This window comes from Meleagris gallopavo, chromosome 8, assembly GCF_000146605.3.
Source record: "Meleagris gallopavo isolate NT-WF06-2002-E0010 breed Aviagen turkey brand Nicholas breeding stock chromosome 8, Turkey_5.1, whole genome shotgun sequence".
Taxonomy (NCBI): Eukaryota; Metazoa; Chordata; class Aves; order Galliformes; family Phasianidae; genus Meleagris; species Meleagris gallopavo.
The window spans coordinates 28,544,956-28,562,551 of record NC_015018.2 but is presented as its reverse complement, the minus strand read 5'-3'; the positions used below and the strand labels follow the sequence as shown (position 1 = coordinate 28,562,551).

Sequence of the window (17,596 nt, the reverse complement as noted above, 5' to 3'; positions counted from 1 at the left end):
TCTCTTCCCAAGGATATAGAGTTATGTTTTTAATATCTCTACCTGTACTTCAAAGTACAGTACTTCAAATGGGATTTGCTCTTTAGAAGATTCTGCTATTGGGTCCATGTTTCACCTGTCATTTTGGGACTGTATGTTAACAAACGTGTTTTTCCTACGCATGGATTTCAGGGTGGTGTTTGTTTTGTTTTGTTTTAAACTAAGCTAATGGCCAAATTAGACACCACCAAAAGCTATTCATCATTGTTGACAAGCCTTGAGAGGAATAACAAGAAAAGGACCTTCCAGATCAAATATTCATGTTAATTCCTGGTCATTTATCCTGAAAATTCAGATATTCTCACTGTGTTGCACTTAACAGTCCCACTGAACCCAGCGGAGCACTAATGACAGTAAAGACAGGGTACACAATGTTTTAACTTTTTTAACATTTAACACTTAATGCTGTCCAGTCTCCAGGTTGCACTCCCTGTGCACACACACACACATTACTGCACATAAAAGATGCAGACCTACAGAACAGAGACATTCTGATCAAGCATATGTCAAGCATCTAATTTTTTCCAACACTAATATTCACCAGTCCAAATGTATAAAATCAAACAAAGCTCTCCTAGATGATATATCACAAATAAAATGACAGAAATAGAAACAGGATATTCGAGTGCTCTCTAGCTCAAAATATAGCACATTACATAAGAAATAACATCAGGTTAAAAATTAAAATTAACTACTACCTTATCAACAGAAAAGCACTTTTAAAAGGCTCACAGATACTTTTTAACACATATGAGCTTATAAAACAACGTCCATCTCACAGCTATTCCTGCAAACAACCTCTTGGACCTGCCCAGGTTCCAAAACAAAAGCAATGCTTGCCAACATCTTAGATCTGTGAAGTTAGTCCAAAGCAATCTTTTCAAATGAAATTGCCACTATTGCCCCAATTGATATTCTGCTGCTGTTCCTTCAATCCCAAATCTTTCTTTGCAATGCAGACTGCAAGCAGAAGAAAACAGCACCCCACCTTCAGCATCAATTTGCTCACTGTGAGCTCTCTTAGGAGTAGCACAGGTACGACCACAATGCAGTTTTGCTTCAGCCCTTCCTATTGGATGAAGATACAAGATTCCAAGACGGTGATCAAAGGAACTCTGCTGACCCTTTCCTGCACTTCCACATAGCTCCATGTTTTTTTACTCAAAGTGAAGTTCCAAGAATAAAAGTCAGACTTCCAAAGTACCTGAATGCTTTTCGATGAAACGGAATGTTTGCAAAATGAGTTGGCAAACAAACATTTTGTCAGTCATCAGAGATGACAGCATTGGCACTACTTCCCCACACACCCAACAAAACCCCCCAAAACACAGAATCCCCTTTGGTTCCAGCATGTTTCTAAGAGATTTAATTGAGAAAATGACTAAGGAACCATTTTACTACTTCCTATAAAGTGCATGATCTACTTCCAGGATTTTGTGTCTACGCTGTACAGTTTGCACTTTTCAGGTGCTACAATTCTGAAGATCCCAGAGTGATGCTAAAATCACTGGTCAACTCCAAAAGCAAGCTTTACATCTTGCTGTGCTGCACTTTTCATTCTGAGGGGTGTCAAAAACAGCTTTGTTCATTATTTAATATTCACTTCACCCAACAATTAAATGAAGGAGTAAGACTAGAGCTGAGCACTTCAGAAAATTCTATTCTATAAAATCCAATTTCTGTTATTCCACCCACTGCTGCTCCCCTGTGACAGCTGTAAGGTTTAAACACTAAAAAAGTGCCTTACTCTAATTCTGCACATCAAAAGGCTCATCAAACATGAGACACAGGAAAAAAAGTATAAATATTAATTTCAAACTTTACAGAATATGCAAGATCAACAGAGATAGGATTCCTTCTTCATCTAGAGATCAAGAGAGGAAAAGTAAATAAGAACAACAAGAAGCAATCACTGTAACAAATATTTTCTTCTGGACAGTAGTTAAAACAAATGGAATGGATAAAGCACAGTAACAGTACAAACATACTGAGTTGTGGAAAATATGTCAGAAATTTAACAGAAGAAAAAATTACACAAAACCAGAAAAGCAAAACCAATGCCAATGGCCCCACAGAAAGCATTTTCTTTAAACACAGTGGGCTGACACTATAGAGTTTAATGTTATGCGTTATGAAATTAAAACGAACAATGAAAAAAACCTCAGACTCTTATTTGAGGATAAAGCATTTTGGGGACACAGCACCACTGTCATCCTTCTACTGTTCTCACAAGAGGGAACTGGGGAGAACTGCTTGCTGAAGTTATGATAATGCCAACATTGCCATAACTCCTTATCATTCTTGACTGGAAAGAATTTACTTTTAAAGAATTTATTATAAAACAACATAAAAGAACAAAGCAACTCTTTTACATTTATCCAATTAAGCACATTCCAAACTATCTCAAGCTGCTCTAAAAGTCCAGTGTAGTTTCTCCTTATTAGGTTATGTACTTTCTTATCTTTAGTGCTGCCTGTATCAAAGCAGAATATGGCTTACTAAAGTGATATACTTATGATATAAAGATTCACTAATAATAAACTAGAGCTCTGAATGCATTTGTGTGATGTGGCATATGATATTTCAGTGCTTTTAAAGTTCCTGAGTCTGACCGTGCTACATATCTGTGTTTTAAGAACTCATAATCCTGTTTGTACACACACTCAATTTTAAATAGTTTAGGAATACTGCAGACCTTTTTAAGACACTAATCTGAACACACCAAACTGACCATCTTTTGTAACAGGCAACATCTACTTGAAGGGATTCCATTCCTAGGCCTACCACACACTTCCAGTTGCCCTTGTGGGGACTTCTTGCTTCCTTTCAGTTTGGGAATTGAAAGTCTGGAAATCAAAGTCACATCTCACAGCTGGCACCACTGATATTTTCTAAGCAGATTGAAGTTTGAAAATGTAATTTGTGTCAACTAATTTTATCTTTTAAAAATCATAGAATCATAGAATCACAAGGTTGGAAACGACCTATAAGATCATCTAGTCCAACCGATGCAACGTAACAAAGAAGACTGTTGGTACACTCTTCTGGTGCAAAACCCCAACAGGCAAAAAGGGCTGATCAATGGCCCCCTCCTCTTACAGGAACATAGCTGCATATGTATGCATATGGATATAAGTCTTGTCCTCATTTAAGCCAGTGGAAGTTTAGCAAACTAAATCCAAATCTGACTAACACAATGGTTAGTGATGATGAACACATCACTGTTCTTTTTCCAGTGAGACAAAGACAGCAAATCACAAAAACAAATGCTTTAGCACTCTAAGTCTGGACTGTTACACGTACACATCGTCCTTTCTGGAGGAGGAAAAATTAGTTTTCTTTTTTTCCATGCTATCCTGTTCTCCTTCACATACTTCTGCATCATGCAAACAGCACAATCTTTCATGAAACAAAATGTGTTTAGAATTTTCCTCCTCAGTAAACTACTCCTAATCTCTAATCAAGGGAAATCCATGCACATGAATAGCAAGGGGATGCTCAACTTCGAGAGATACAAGAGAACTAAAAATAACTGCTATGATCTGATGGCATTTTTTTCTAACACGAACATACTTACTTAGATTATCTACTGATGGGACGCAATAACATAACTACGAAAAAAGCTAAGATTGGTTCCATGTTTTATTCATTCTTGCTAGAGAACAACCACATACACTCAACCTTAGGTCAGTACTGCACTCCCCCTCAACAAACTCCCCACGTTGAAAAGTGCTTTCAGCATCAAAGCAGGCAAGCTCAGAAGCCACTCATCCTGACCCAACATGCTCATCACAGTCTCTGTAAGATTTGTCAGGGATGTTTATTTTCAGCAGATCTTCTGGAACTTAACATCAGAAACAGTATCCAATACCTAAAAGTGTTCAGGAATCTGACAAACAGTTTTAACATTTTTCTGACTCACAAACAAGACTTACATGCTGCGGAAGGAAGAAACCATATAAGAAACCAACACTGCAGTTACAAATATCATGATTTATATCCAACATTACAGGTACAAATATCACAGTTTATACATACAGAGGGCACTGAAAAGTGATGGGATTCAAGATATTACTGAGCTATCAGTTCAGATGGTATCTGCTAAACCAAATGTTTCTTTTGCTATTGAAAATCATCATCATCATCCATTTTGTCAAGATTTAAAAAAGTCTTAATAGAAAATAAGTCTGTCAAACTAAATTACATAGGATCACTGCTGGAAATCCAGTCACAACTCCCATTCAGATGTTATGTTCATATCAAAGGCATGTTATACTAACATCAGCATCTAATTTCTTGCCCTAAATCTACAGTGAATATGTGAAATATTATTAAAGTCTATTGGTATTACTATTCAGCAATACCATAAACTCTTTAATCACTTAACGACCATTCCCAAAGGGATTTAGGATCTAGTTTGAGGAAACTGACAAGCTCTCTCATATCAGCAATGTTTCTAATGTGACTTTCTGTGCCATTCATGACTACAGGGGCAGATGATGCGCAAAGCTGGGTATAGGTATCTCTGAGCTTGTACTTTGCACTGGAAACCTCTGAAGAGATGAGAAGGCCTTTTGTGTTTCAACTAAGTCCTCACTGATACATCATGCAGTCATATCATGTATGCAAGATACATTTAGAGCAATTCAAATTTGAGTCATCAAAAAAAATGATTCCTAATTAAAGCCCGATGATCTCATGAAGGAGCCCTTTAATTTCCATAACCAAGGAAAATTCCTTCCACAAGAGAGTGGAGGCTAGAGCCTCAATGCCAGAATGAGACCAAACTAGAAGGGAAAAGAAAACTGACATGCAGAAAAGCGTGCTTCCAAGATCGAGACAGTTCAGACACACAGTGTAGTGTCAATTACTTATAGCTGAAGTGATTATTGTTTTTTTTTGTTTGTAAAATTAGGGTAGAATTGCTAGAAATCATTCAGAAAAAAACCAAAATGCATCTCTGGGAATGTATCTGTATTAAATAATTGTCTAGTGGAAACACCAGGAAAAAACTGTACATACTTCTGCCCTTTAAGGGCTATAAGGATTGTATCAGTCTTATAAGGGATGGTACTTCCACTTAAATAATAGATATTATTTAAAATGTAAAATCCACATTGACTTAAAAATTTCCAGTTAGTTTACTGAAAGCACGGTCAACACTGTGCTTGGGAGGATCTATAAATAGGCTACAATCATGCAACTTAAGACTGGATTTTGGAATGTGAAACACACAGTTATGTCACCAAGCATAGGTCATTGTCCTTTACCTCCCAGCAAGAATGCAGCTATCAAGAACATTTCACACTCAGATCAACTGTGCATTTAAGCATCACTTGCTTTCAACACCCATTGAATAAAAATAGAAGAAGACAACAGAGAAAGCTAAAAAAGCACACAGTAATTTAATAATGTATTTTTAAGCTGCTGGCCCTTCCCCTGTTTTGTCTGCTTCCTGCATAATCTAAGTCAATTCAAATTCCAGAACTACTTTCAGCAACAGAATTTAATCCATGGAGTTCATTCAAGACTTTCAAAAGGGGAGGGCAAAACCGAAGCTTACCCTCAATTAAAGATGGCAAGGAAGAATACTCTCTATCTGAATCCCAGCACAGTGTTTGTCTTAACCCCCCTACCTTAGAAAGACATTTTTATCACCTTCCTATTAAGAGGTATTTCAGTCACTTAACCTCTTTGCCTCAAGTTTCAGCATGTGTATAAAACAGAAGCTTGTTATCTCGTGGAAGTACTGTCAGGATGGTTGAAAGTATGATAGTAGCATCTGCTCTGAAGATGAACTTATCTATGCCTTCATTAACTTCTCCTCTCAATATTTTTATCTTCAAAATATATAGAAAGCAAATTCTAATCACACAGAACTGTCTACCAGCGGGGATGCATCTGGTTTTCATGAGGATGATATTATATCCTTTCAGGTCTTTGGTTTCGCTCATCTGATTAAATGAGAACTTTATCCTTATGAATACAGATTTTCAAAAATGATCAGAAACCACAGTACTGAACTGCATATGGAATTAACAAGTCTGACTCTTAAGTATTCTCAGAAGCGAATTAACACAAAAAAATGTCATTCACTGAAACCATTTCCTGTATTGCCACAACAGATGTCAGCAACAGATTTGAGGACTCCAGTGGGCTTTGAATCAGGCTAAATGTCATCTGGAATCCATGAGACAACTGAAATGTTACAACTAAGCTTTGTATTTACTTCACACCTTTATGCCTACTGTCTCAAAGTGATAATGACTTCTGAACACAGAGCTGGAGGATTAACTGAGGGCTTTTCTTGGTTCTGTGCATGGCACCTTTTATTTAGATCTGAATTTAAGCTCACAACAAACAATACATTAAAAGCTAAGGAAGCAAACAATGCAGTCTTTAAATCGATCAATACTTACTCTAAACTTTACGTAGGAGGATTAATCTTGGATGAGATCTGATTGATACAGGCAAAAAATTAATCTCTCAAGACGTAACCTTTCCCTCTGACACTCTGAAAAAGGTCAGCAGAAGCTGTTTAATACCACTTTCATCTTTTTTTTTTTTAACTCCTCTCATGTTTTGATTAGCATGGCTTTGGGCCATCACTTGTTTAAAACTGTAATATCCATAAATCTACATTCTAAAAAAAAATGTTTCTTATACAGTTTAAATTACATAAATTTTCTATGGAAAATAGAGGGGCATAAATCTATTTCCCATATGCCATTCCAGTTCTGGCAAAAGTCAGAATTATAAAATTTGGAATAATGAACCATAAGTTTTTCAAACACGCATAGACTCCCACAGTTACTTTACAGAAATGGGCACTACTGTGCAGATGCAAACAAAAGTCATTTGGGAAACTGATTAATTACTTTATTCATCCAAATGCATTAAGAGATACGGGCAAAACAGTTTTGATATCTTGTAGACAGCACAGTGAGAGTCACCAACAGAAGTCTGGCTTTCTGCTCAGGGACAGTTCTCTATTTGGTAGAGACTTTCAATAGAAGTTAGCTTCATATGGGGTTACCACATAACATATGCATCCTAATAGACCTTATGAGAATATCCTACCAGGTTCAAGCAACTTGCATTAAGACAAACCCTACCTAATGAGTTTTTTAGTGTTAACAAACCTAAGGAAAACAAAACAAAACAAAACAAACTCACTGCAGCTCATGACTGTATCCATGCCATAAGGCACATGTGTTGCAGACTACAACAGAGTCCTGGCTCCTTGTGCACAATCTGGTTGCTTTTGTGCTTCATCTTAAGATAGCGTTACAGTGAGCATCACTCATTCACTTGTTCAAAACTCCTCTGATTCTTCCAGTTTCCTTGAAAATGGTGACTTAATTGCAATTTTGGTCCCCTGAAAACATTCTAATTTCTATGGCGCTCCCAAAAATACTGCACATGCACCAAGAATAAGTAAGCACTTTTACCAACTGCTCATCAGTGCTGTCTACATTTTGACAGATCTCATTTTAGTCCAGTAAGCTAAGTCCCCTAGAAAGACCCCCTAAAATCTAAAACATAGAGACTGCTGCACAGAGTTCAACTCCAGCTACATGTTTTGAACTTCATTTAACAGATCTAATGAAATGAATGTGACACCATGACACGAGGCATCAGAAACACCCTTCAAGAAAGCTGCATTGAAAAGACCAGCCTGAGGCTGCTGCTCTGACATGTAAGGCTGTTTTAGGAGACTCTTTCAGGAGCAGCAGGGGAAGGCAGCTATCTGCAGGACTGCTCAGCCAAGGAATGCAGGAGGAAGCTGAAGTAGGTGAGCATGGCTGAAGTACTGCAGCCTGGGATGGTGAAAAAGAGTCTTCAGTTTTGTTTTACACCGTTTTCTGAGAGCTGTTATCATAAATGCCAACCACATTCTCCAAAGAGAACAGAGAGCAAATCCTCCACACTGTAACACTGACTTAAAGAGGCTTCAGGAAGTGATCTAGTTCATTACCCTTCTTCAAGGAGATGCTACGTACCACCTCACATCTACAGCTCATGACCAACCATCTAACCCACTTTCCAATACGTCCAAAAAGATAACTCCACAGTCTTGTTAGGTAGCAAGTTTACCAACTTTACCAACCTTCCCATGCCTAATCTTGTCCTGCCCACCGGAACATTTGGAAAACAAGACTGCTCTCACACTCTGGTCATCTATAATTCGACTGTTCTTTTCATATGTACAATATATGGCAGTATGTGGTATCTTCCCCTACTAAATATTAACAAAGCATTCCAAGCAGATTTGCTGTATCAAAGTCATTTTCAAACTGTGCTTCCATCAACATAGTGTCTGCCTTTTGTACTTTGATGACACTGGGCTACGGGACACATTACTGTTAAAGTACTACTCAGTATAACCTCATGTTTCCACAACTCCCTCTAGTTACAGTTTACTGAAGAGATTCGTGTAGATATTACAATCATTTACATTTTCCCTACCTTGCCTTTCTCACACAAAACCATACCAAAACTCTTAAAAAATCCTAAAAGCAGCCCCCCAATTTTACCTATCTATGCTATTCTCCTCTCAAAGAAGATTAAATTGATTTAATCTCCTCTTAAATTCAAAGTTTTATAATATTTTTTAGAGATCTACGCAGCCAAATGGTTGGTAGGATGTGACTGAATACAAAAAAATCCTACACTGGTCTGAAAACAGTGCATTCAGAAAATCTGATCTTTATATAAACACTGATAAAAATTCAGCAATGTTAAACAGTGCAGATGACTAATTCTTTACAGGTGACTAATTCAGTGATTACTGTGTTCATGCTGATAACAATCATATCATTTAACATTTTACTTAACAATCAGAGCTCTCAAAAATAAAAGTATCAACAGATACTCAGCTACTAGTAGATGCAGGAAAAAAAGCACCATGAAAATGGCAAAGTATAATTAAGGTATACTTTGAATAGTTCTGTTAAGAGGATTAAGTTTCTGATCCACTGGGGCAGTACTTTTTGAGTTGGAATTCTCCTCCATTACTGACCTGTAGAATGGCTCTGCAACAACATCCCACAGCAATTGGGTTGCTGGCTCAAGAAAATGAAAACTATAGCACTCAGACACAACAGTCTACCGGATCACAAGAGTGAAATCAGATTGGGAAAAAATCATAAACAGCAATCCAAATCTGGTGAGATCCTCTTTCAGCTTTCCCTAAGTAAGACTCTGTAGGACTCTTAATCTCTAAGGGTCACTGACAGCATTAAATATAACATTGATGCCTATGGCTTATTTGAGTAGTCAAGGCTGCTGGCTATCTATATAATAACAACGTATTTGTACCCTAAGACTACTATACAATCAGCATTCATGAACTAGCTACATGTTCCCTTAAACTAAATTTTTCTCCCTGATGCAAAGGGTTTTATGCCACAGACAATCATTTTTCTGTCATTAAGGAGCTTGCATTTGCAAGCTCTAAATCATACTGAAATGGAAACATAAGAAAGGAATACTAACTCCCAGTTAATAACATTTAAAAACATGGCAGTTATGTGATGTCAGGCTCAGGACTGTGTTAAGTTGATCAGGAAAGAAAACCACTTAAATCCTCAGGAGATGATTTGTTACACACTATCTTGCAAAGACTTCATTATTATCTCCTGATGCTTGGAAGGTGTTTTCTGAGGTGTTCTTCTATCTGTTTGAATCTACCATGATCTATTAGTCTAACAATTTCACGTCATCTAAACAGGAATAACAGAAGTCATCAGATAAAATTTATTTCCTAAACTCAAATATTTACAAATGGTGAGGTGTCCATACAGTCAAGAAAAGGAACTTCAGACAATGTCCACTTCCTGTAAAATGCAGCTGCTTCTTCAGTCATCCTGGCATAAAGCACTGGCCTAGCAAAGGCAATCACAATTTCCTTCTGTATTTTGACTGAGTAAATACATAACTTTCTGAAGAATTTTTCTTCAGATTGGTTAAGAGCTCACATTTTTCAGGATTCACATCAGAAACTTAGACTCAGCTAATAATGGTGGTACTTATACAGATGAAACCACCAGTTGTTAGACTCAATTGTAAAGTATATCTTAATATTTCATGTTTTAGGTTACTACCATAACAGGAAAACATTCAGCAAACACTCATGCATGTGAGATTTTGTTAAAAGCTCAACTGAAACTGCACCTGAATTTCCCAAGACCACATCCCATGGAGAGCTGATAGGCTGTTCTTCTCCTTTTGCTCCACCTTCTTTATCAACACCTTGTATCCCAATGCCTGCTACAGTGGTCACAATCTCTAAATCCAGGTCAATCTGTAAGAAGCAAAATTATATACACTAAATATACAACAGCAAACGTAGTTAATACAGAGGTTATACAGATAATCTGAGATAATCTATGTAAAAAACGGTGTACCTTTGCAAGTAAAACTCAAATCCTAATAAATTTCAGGCATTTGCTTATGAAGGAAAATCATTAATTTTACCATAATGCTTTCTGCTGGTGGTAGGAGGGTAAGGCAGCAGGAAGAACAACTGAATGCATTTCTCTTCCAGATGCACCAAAATTTAACACTGGTTTGGTCAGCAATTTTAGAAGAAAGCATTAAAATTTTCTAGAGAAGTGTTTCAGATGGACAATGGATATAGTTACTTTAAAGTTCTAGAGGAATATGCTATAAGAGCTCAGATACTGTAAATTATTTCTCATCATTTGATCATTTCATAATCTATACAAAGCAAATTATTTTTGCAATTCATTTCATGCGTCGATGCAAAAAATATTTTTTATTTCTGCAGCCCAAATCTTATCTTTTTTTCCCCTATGTTTATATTCTAAGTGACTTCTAATATCTCTCTTTTAATAACAAGGTAACATGATACTGCTTCAGCAAACTTCTCATTATTCTAAGTTTGACCTCACTGAGTTTGAGATCCAACTCCAATTGAATATTAAAAGCAACGTTTCTATGTGCTAAAAACTTGCAAGTGTTAAACAGAAAAAAAACCCCACATGTATTAAAACAGATTGTAGTCCCAATCATTTAGATATCCATCAATCCGTAAGAATACAATAACTTCTGATAAGAATCTGCCACAGCTGGAAGCGAAACAAAACCAACTTCTGCTTCCAGCACTAAGAATAGTTATTTCTTATAACAGGAAAGTAAGACTCACTAGAAGTAGTGCATAGCTTCATTTGAAAGGAAGTACAAAAGGTATATGCAGCCCTTTAAAAAACCACTATACAAAAGCATTTTTTAGGAAGCTGTTAGACCAAATTTCTTTCTTGATGTTGAGAGTATCTGTAGAATAAGTCACTTGATATACATTTTCAAGTAAGTAGGGCAAGGCACAAGAGATTAAATTTTCTTATGGAAAAATTACCTTTCTAATTAGATGATTTTCTGTATCAGCTACGTAAATAACATTATTTTTTATAGCAACACCTTGTGGTGAGTTGAAAGCTGCCTCTGAAAATCTTCCATCTTTTCTTCCACTATTTGGACCTATAAATGAATCAAAGCAAACTCAAGATTCATTTTAGAAAAAGAAACTCAAACATAGCTGGTCTATTTCAATCTGTAAGATAATCACATACTCTAAAAGGTGCTTCCATAGTGCCCCGCAGAGTTACATTACGTACTTTCTGTGTAGCCTCATTTTAGTCACTGTGATGCGTAATTGCTGTAGCCTCACACTAAGTTTTGAACTCATTCTTCATGAGTTCTCTGCATCTTTAAGATTATCTTTCAGACAAGAGTCTTAGTAGGGGTCTACATTGCTCCAGCTCCATCTTGCTGAGAGGCAATAGTAACTGCAGAACACAACACTCAAAAACTCCTTTTTAAAATTTATTCCTAATTGCATCAAAGCAAGTCAGCAGCAAAGATTTTACATCCCAACCTCAATTCCATTTCAGTGGCTTTGATTTTACTGTAAATACAATTAAACTAGAGTTCGATTAGCAGCACTTTCTCATTACTAATAAAAACTTAGCAAAAAGATGACACGCAACAAATTACATGGGAGAGCAGTGAGAATGATGGAGTGACAGCCTTCTGCACAGCACAGTGAAGAAATAGAGAGGAATGCGACCTTGATAAAGCAGTATCAGTGTAAGCATGGTATTTCAGATGGAGTAACATTTAAAGTGCATCAGCACTGTGTGTCAGCTGAAGACATTTAAATTCATGAGCTGCGTGAGCAACATGATTTATGATGCAAATATAGCAATTCCAACCTTTGTGCATGCCCACATTTATTACTGTATTATCAACTCAATTACACTATTTTCTGCCCACAGAATCATTTAACTGAGTCACTAAAATACACAAACTTTTACGACTTACTGTAAGCATACAATTCAGACCTGAGCAGACATGAAATACTGAGGTACTAGTGTGCTGGATTCCAGTCATTCCTTTATAACTAGGACCGAGGTACCAATTCAGAGATTAGGACACATCCCTCCAAGCTGCTCTTTATTGAACGTCCCAGAACACTGACGGGTAATTTGTCAGCAGAGACTTCAGCTCACATACAAAACAGAAACCAAACTGTCTGATTCTTGTCATAATAAACCCTATTTGTGCTTCTTGTAGGAGAAGAGCACTGAGAATGATGCTTTGACCAAGGTTCACTTGGATAATGACTCAGTGCACTGTTTGTGCCACTGGTACAGGGAGTTTGATGATCCTACTGAGAGGTGCTCTTCATTCAAAAACAAACAAACAAACAAAAAGCACCCCCGAAACACACCACCACCATAATCCAATGTTCTCTTTTTCCTCTTGGAAAGGGAAGCACTCTTTTCCCTATCTTGCTGCTAGATGTGGATATACATCACTTAAATCTAAATACATTTGAAGATCTTTCAGAAGAAAGAAAAACTGTATTTTTGTAATTCATATAGGCTGTCACATAAAAATACAGAACTTAGTTAATGACACAAATTAAAAAAAATTAGAGGTAACTCAACCATTTGCATAGGAGCTTCTCGTTAATAGTACTATGCTTTTTCCCTCCCATGTCCAGTAAAAGTGATTTTGGGGAAAAAAATTCTACCAATGCTTCTGAATTACTAGGTCACAGGAGCACCACAGAACACAGTTCACCCCCAAACGCAGAAGTCTGTAATAAAATGTACATAACCTTACCTCCAATAGTGTGTAGAATTTGCCCATTTTTCAGAGTGACCAAAATCCTGTGATGTCCAGTGTCTGCTATCACCAGCCTTTCTCCTGATTTATCTACTGTCACTTTGCCAGGAAACAGCAGGGGAGAAGGTGGGAGGGAGTCTTTGTATAGCTTTATTCCAATATTGTTATCTTTAATTTGTCCTCTCTCCTTGTAGAATTTCAGTGTTATTGAAGTAAATAAAAACAACTTCTCTTTGTGCCCTTCTCCAACAAGCGAAAACAGCATGTTTCCACGAGGCCCAAGAATGACCAGAGTTGGCCAGCAGGACACTTCTAGTTCATGCCACAGTGTTGCATCTGCATCGTTCACTACAGGGTGGACAATATCGTACCTCAAAACTGCACTCTTAATGCTATCCAGAGCTTTTTCATTTGGAAACTTTGCTGAATGGACACCAATAATAACAAGACCATCTGAAAGGAAAAGTGAATTATTACATTTAAGTATATTTGTATTTCAATTAAAAACAGTAAAAACGAAGCAGTTATCCTCCAACGTAACTAAGTACATTTCAAAATGAAGGGTGGAGCAAGTAAAAAGCATAATATGTCATAAATAGTTCTTCATTTTTTAAACTCTGCATATTAAGGCAGAAAATGCTTTGAAAATAATCATGGGTAAACTGTAGCAGTTCAACTGATACAGTGTTTTCTCAAGTATTCACCATTCCTCTTTGACTTGATTCCTTTACACAACTGTGGTGTTTACAGAAAATTAATACTTTTCTACTGTAAACTAGGAATCACAAATATAACACGGAACTTTAAAAAATAAAGGAATGGTACAGGCTCCTAAAATCAAAACAGTATCCTGTCGTTCACATAAAGCTGGCAGCACTGGAAATCATGAAAAGAAGTGCCTATCACATACCAGGCCCCAACTCCTTTCTTTAAAAAAAAAAAGTGGATTAAGTCAATTTAATCTTCAATTTTTACCCCTCCTCTTAATGTTTGTAACAAAAGATCTATATTTGCTTAATAGAAATAATCAGTAGTATAGAGATACTGCACTTGAAATCCTAGCATGAAGATTCTCTTCAGTATTTTCATCAATGACATCAATGATGGGCTCAAGTGCACCTTCAGCAAGTTTGCTGATGACGCCAAGCTGAGCGGTGCAGTTGACACATTAGAAGGAACTGATGCCATCCAGAGGGACCTCGGCAAACTAATGAGGTTCAACACAGCAAAGTGCAAGGTTTTGCACTTGGGTGAGAGTAACCCCAGGTAAGTATACAGACTGGGAGAAGTACACCTGGAGTAGCCCTGTGGAAAAGGACCTGGGGGTCCTGGTGGATGAAAAACTGAACGTGAGCCAGTAGTGTGCTCTTGCAGTTTGGAAAGGAAATGGTATCGTGGGCTCCATCAGAAGAGGGGTGGCCAGCAGGGACAGGGAGGTGATTGTCCCTCTCTACTCTGCCCTTGTGAGGCCCCATCTGGAGTACTGTGTCCAGGTCTGAAGCCCCCAGTACAAGAAAGACAGAGAGCTGTTGGAGAGGGTCCAGAGGAGAACCATGAAGATGATCAGGGGACTGGAGCAACTCCCCTACAAAGACAGGCTGAGGGAGCTGGGCTTGTTCAGCCTGGAGAAAAGAAGGCTGCGGGGTGACCTCATTGCAGCCTTTCAGTACCTAAAGAGAATCTATGAACAGGAGGGGAATCAACTCTTTGAAAGGGTTGATAACTGCAGGACAAGGGGGAATGGTTTTAAGTTGAGGGAGGGAAGACTTAGGTTGGATGTCAGGGGGGAAGTTCTTTACTATGAGAGTGGTGAGGTGCTGGAACAGCTGCCCAGAGAGGCTGTGGATGCTCCATTCCTAGAGGTATTCAAGGCCAGGTTGGATGGGGCCCTGGGCAACCTGGTGTAATATTAGATCTGGAGGTTAGTGGCCCTGTCTGTGGCAGGGGTTTAGAACTTTATGATGCTTGGGTCCCTTCCAAGCAGGGCCATTCTATGAAGGTGCTGGATAAGCACAAAGTAATATAATTCAGCTTGTGGAATAGACAGCATCAGCCATAAATTGTTCAAAAAGCACACAACTGAATTGCTTGTTTATTTTCTCATTTCAATGAAACTCAGACAGAAAATCTGCAGTTCAGAACTCATCAGCTTTCCTCTGCATGACAAAAAACAAATATACTTCCACTCCATGTAAATAATTTCATCAGCAGTCCCAAATTTTACACCTCCCTCCTACTTAACAGAAAAAGAACAAAGAACCTTACTTCAGCAAAGTCACTTTTTAGTACTTCCTAGGAGGCAAAAACCTCAAACACTCCAACAAATGACTCTGGATCCTTTTTCAGTGCTTTAAATTATGTTTGCTAGCATAATCTCTCAGAAATTAAACGAGCAACGTACATGACATCAACAACATATTTTGTTTCATTTTCTGCTTAAAGAATACTTAGCCATAAACATCATGTTGTTACAGTCAAAGTAACTTGACAAATCTGAGATGATTTGGGTTTTGGGTTATTTTTATTTTAAAATTCAGAGATGCGATTAAAATAAATGAGACTATCTGAACCGTGACATCTGATTAAATTTCAGAACATTCCATTTCTAGAATCTGCTGCTCACAGCCATCATAAAAGAATGAGAAACCGAAGATCTTTCGTTACTGAAGCCAGGAAGATAACGACAGTAACAACCATGCAGTTGTAGAAAGCTGCAATACAATAACTTTAAACTTTAATAACTTTAAACCCAAACTGCTGATCTAATTGAAATCTTTAGATGTTAACTCTGTGTAGTGGAAATACTAAGTCACAGATTTGAGCACCTGGTAGGAAGGCAGAGCCAACCCAGGGGAGCTCAGGTGCAAGCAATGCCCCTGAATGATTGAAAGGGGTGTAGCCAGGATCCACTGCTTCCTAGACCTCATTTAAAGGTTGGCCAGCAAGGCAGTGCTATCTTGCTTCAGGTTACTGTGCACCTGAAGCCTTCTGAAGGTAAGCAGCTTCTTTCCTTTATTTCTGAGCCTGCTGCTGTTCTATTTGAGAGTATCCTCACTTGTTACAGCCCTGGATCTTGCTGCTCTGCTGTCACTACTGTATATGCCACGTGTTGTATCCTACTACGTTTTGAAAAATCACCTGTGTTTCTGGATGTTGCAAGCTTTTTATAACCACAGGTAACTGGAATCATTCTACTACTTTATCCAGGAAAAAGTTATCTTATGTGTTAGGTTGAGTAGAGAGGCTAAATTAAATGGGAAAGTGAGAATATCCTTATGGTTGACATCCTTTTTAGTTAACTTTACTAAATTAAAAAACACTTTAACAGCAACAAATGCTTTCTTTTTTTCCAGTCATAGCTAAGCAAATATTTAGCATTTATAGATTCTTGCATTGCTTGTATTCAAATATCTGTAGCGTTTTCTTCCTTCCCTAGCTACTGATGTCTATAGTGAATTCTATATTTTTATCATCAATACAAATAACGTCATAAAAGAGAAGACGTGGAGACCCTATGGGTGTCAGGGATGAAAAAGAAAACTATCCAACTTAAATCCTCTTCTGTTGATGTTTAAACTCTAATATACAACTGGTGCAGAGTCCTGAAGAACTTAATGATGTTCTTAAATTACATTTATCTTAAGTTCCATCTTGGATTAATTTGTGCTTCTTCAATTATGACAGTGAAAGATGGTGTGTTGTACTACTATGGGCAAAATAGGCTCGGTTGAACAGCTATTAAACTTATATAAGGAGGATACAATTTAGAGGTTAAAAGGATAAAAGCAGATGTGCACTGAGTATTCCTAAGGATCTAAGTGCCTTTATTTGATGTTGACTTGAATATGGTGAAGGTCACTAAACTGGAGAAGGCAAATTTCAAATGTTTTCTTAGCAAATTTTCAGTGAGACTTCAGAGCATGAACTGTTCACTTATTTGTAGTGGCAGATAATTAAAAGACTATTTTGCACTTATTTGAAAATAATCATTTGTTACAACAGAATGAAACTTTCAACAGTTCCCATAAGTTTAATCTGAAAAATATTACATGTTTGCAATCATATTTCTGGCAAACTTATTACTCGTTTTCTCACAGAGAGCTCTCCCACTGCATCTGCTGCTCTGAGTCTGTCATCCTAATGACTTCTGATCAGACAGGCCCTTAGATTCAAACAAGCAAAATCACCTCTATTAAAGAATCAGTCCCACATCACTGATTATCATTTAATAATTTAATTAATTCAGTCTAAATCTGCGACTTATTCTTCTGAATGTTACAGAGTCCTTAATTTAGCTGGCACGGGAAGATTACTTTCTGTTACACAAACTTCTTTGAGTTAAGAAATCTTGGACTGCTGTCTTCCAGGTATTTATTATATTTTGCCTTTTTTTTTTTTTTTT

At 37.4% G+C, this 17,596-nt stretch overlaps 1 protein-coding gene and 1 long non-coding RNA gene across 2 annotated transcripts in view; one reads left to right on the top strand and one right to left on the bottom strand.

Annotated features, from left to right (window-relative positions):
• NHLRC2 (NHL repeat containing 2) overlaps nt 1-14,292 on the bottom strand; it is a 29,194-nt gene extending 14,902 nt beyond the window's left edge. Inside the window, exons 1-5 of the mRNA XM_019617977.2 lie at nt 14,240-14,292; nt 14,105-14,121; nt 13,192-13,647; nt 11,420-11,541; nt 10,216-10,345 (exon numbers count right to left, since the gene is read on the bottom strand). Coding sequence (XP_019473522.1) covers nt 10,216-10,345; nt 11,420-11,541; nt 13,192-13,647; nt 14,105-14,121; nt 14,240-14,292 — 778 coding nt within the window. The remainder of the gene's footprint in view (nt 1-10,215; nt 10,346-11,419; nt 11,542-13,191; nt 13,648-14,104; nt 14,122-14,239) is intronic.
• An 874-nt stretch (nt 14,293-15,166) lies between these two features.
• LOC109368951 lies at nt 15,167-17,571 on the top strand. The gene is made up of 3 exons (XR_002117452.2): nt 15,167-16,188; nt 16,259-16,370; nt 17,476-17,571. It is a non-coding gene; the product is annotated as an uncharacterized LOC109368951 (long non-coding RNA).
• Nucleotides 17,572-17,596: the final 25 nt, after the last annotated feature.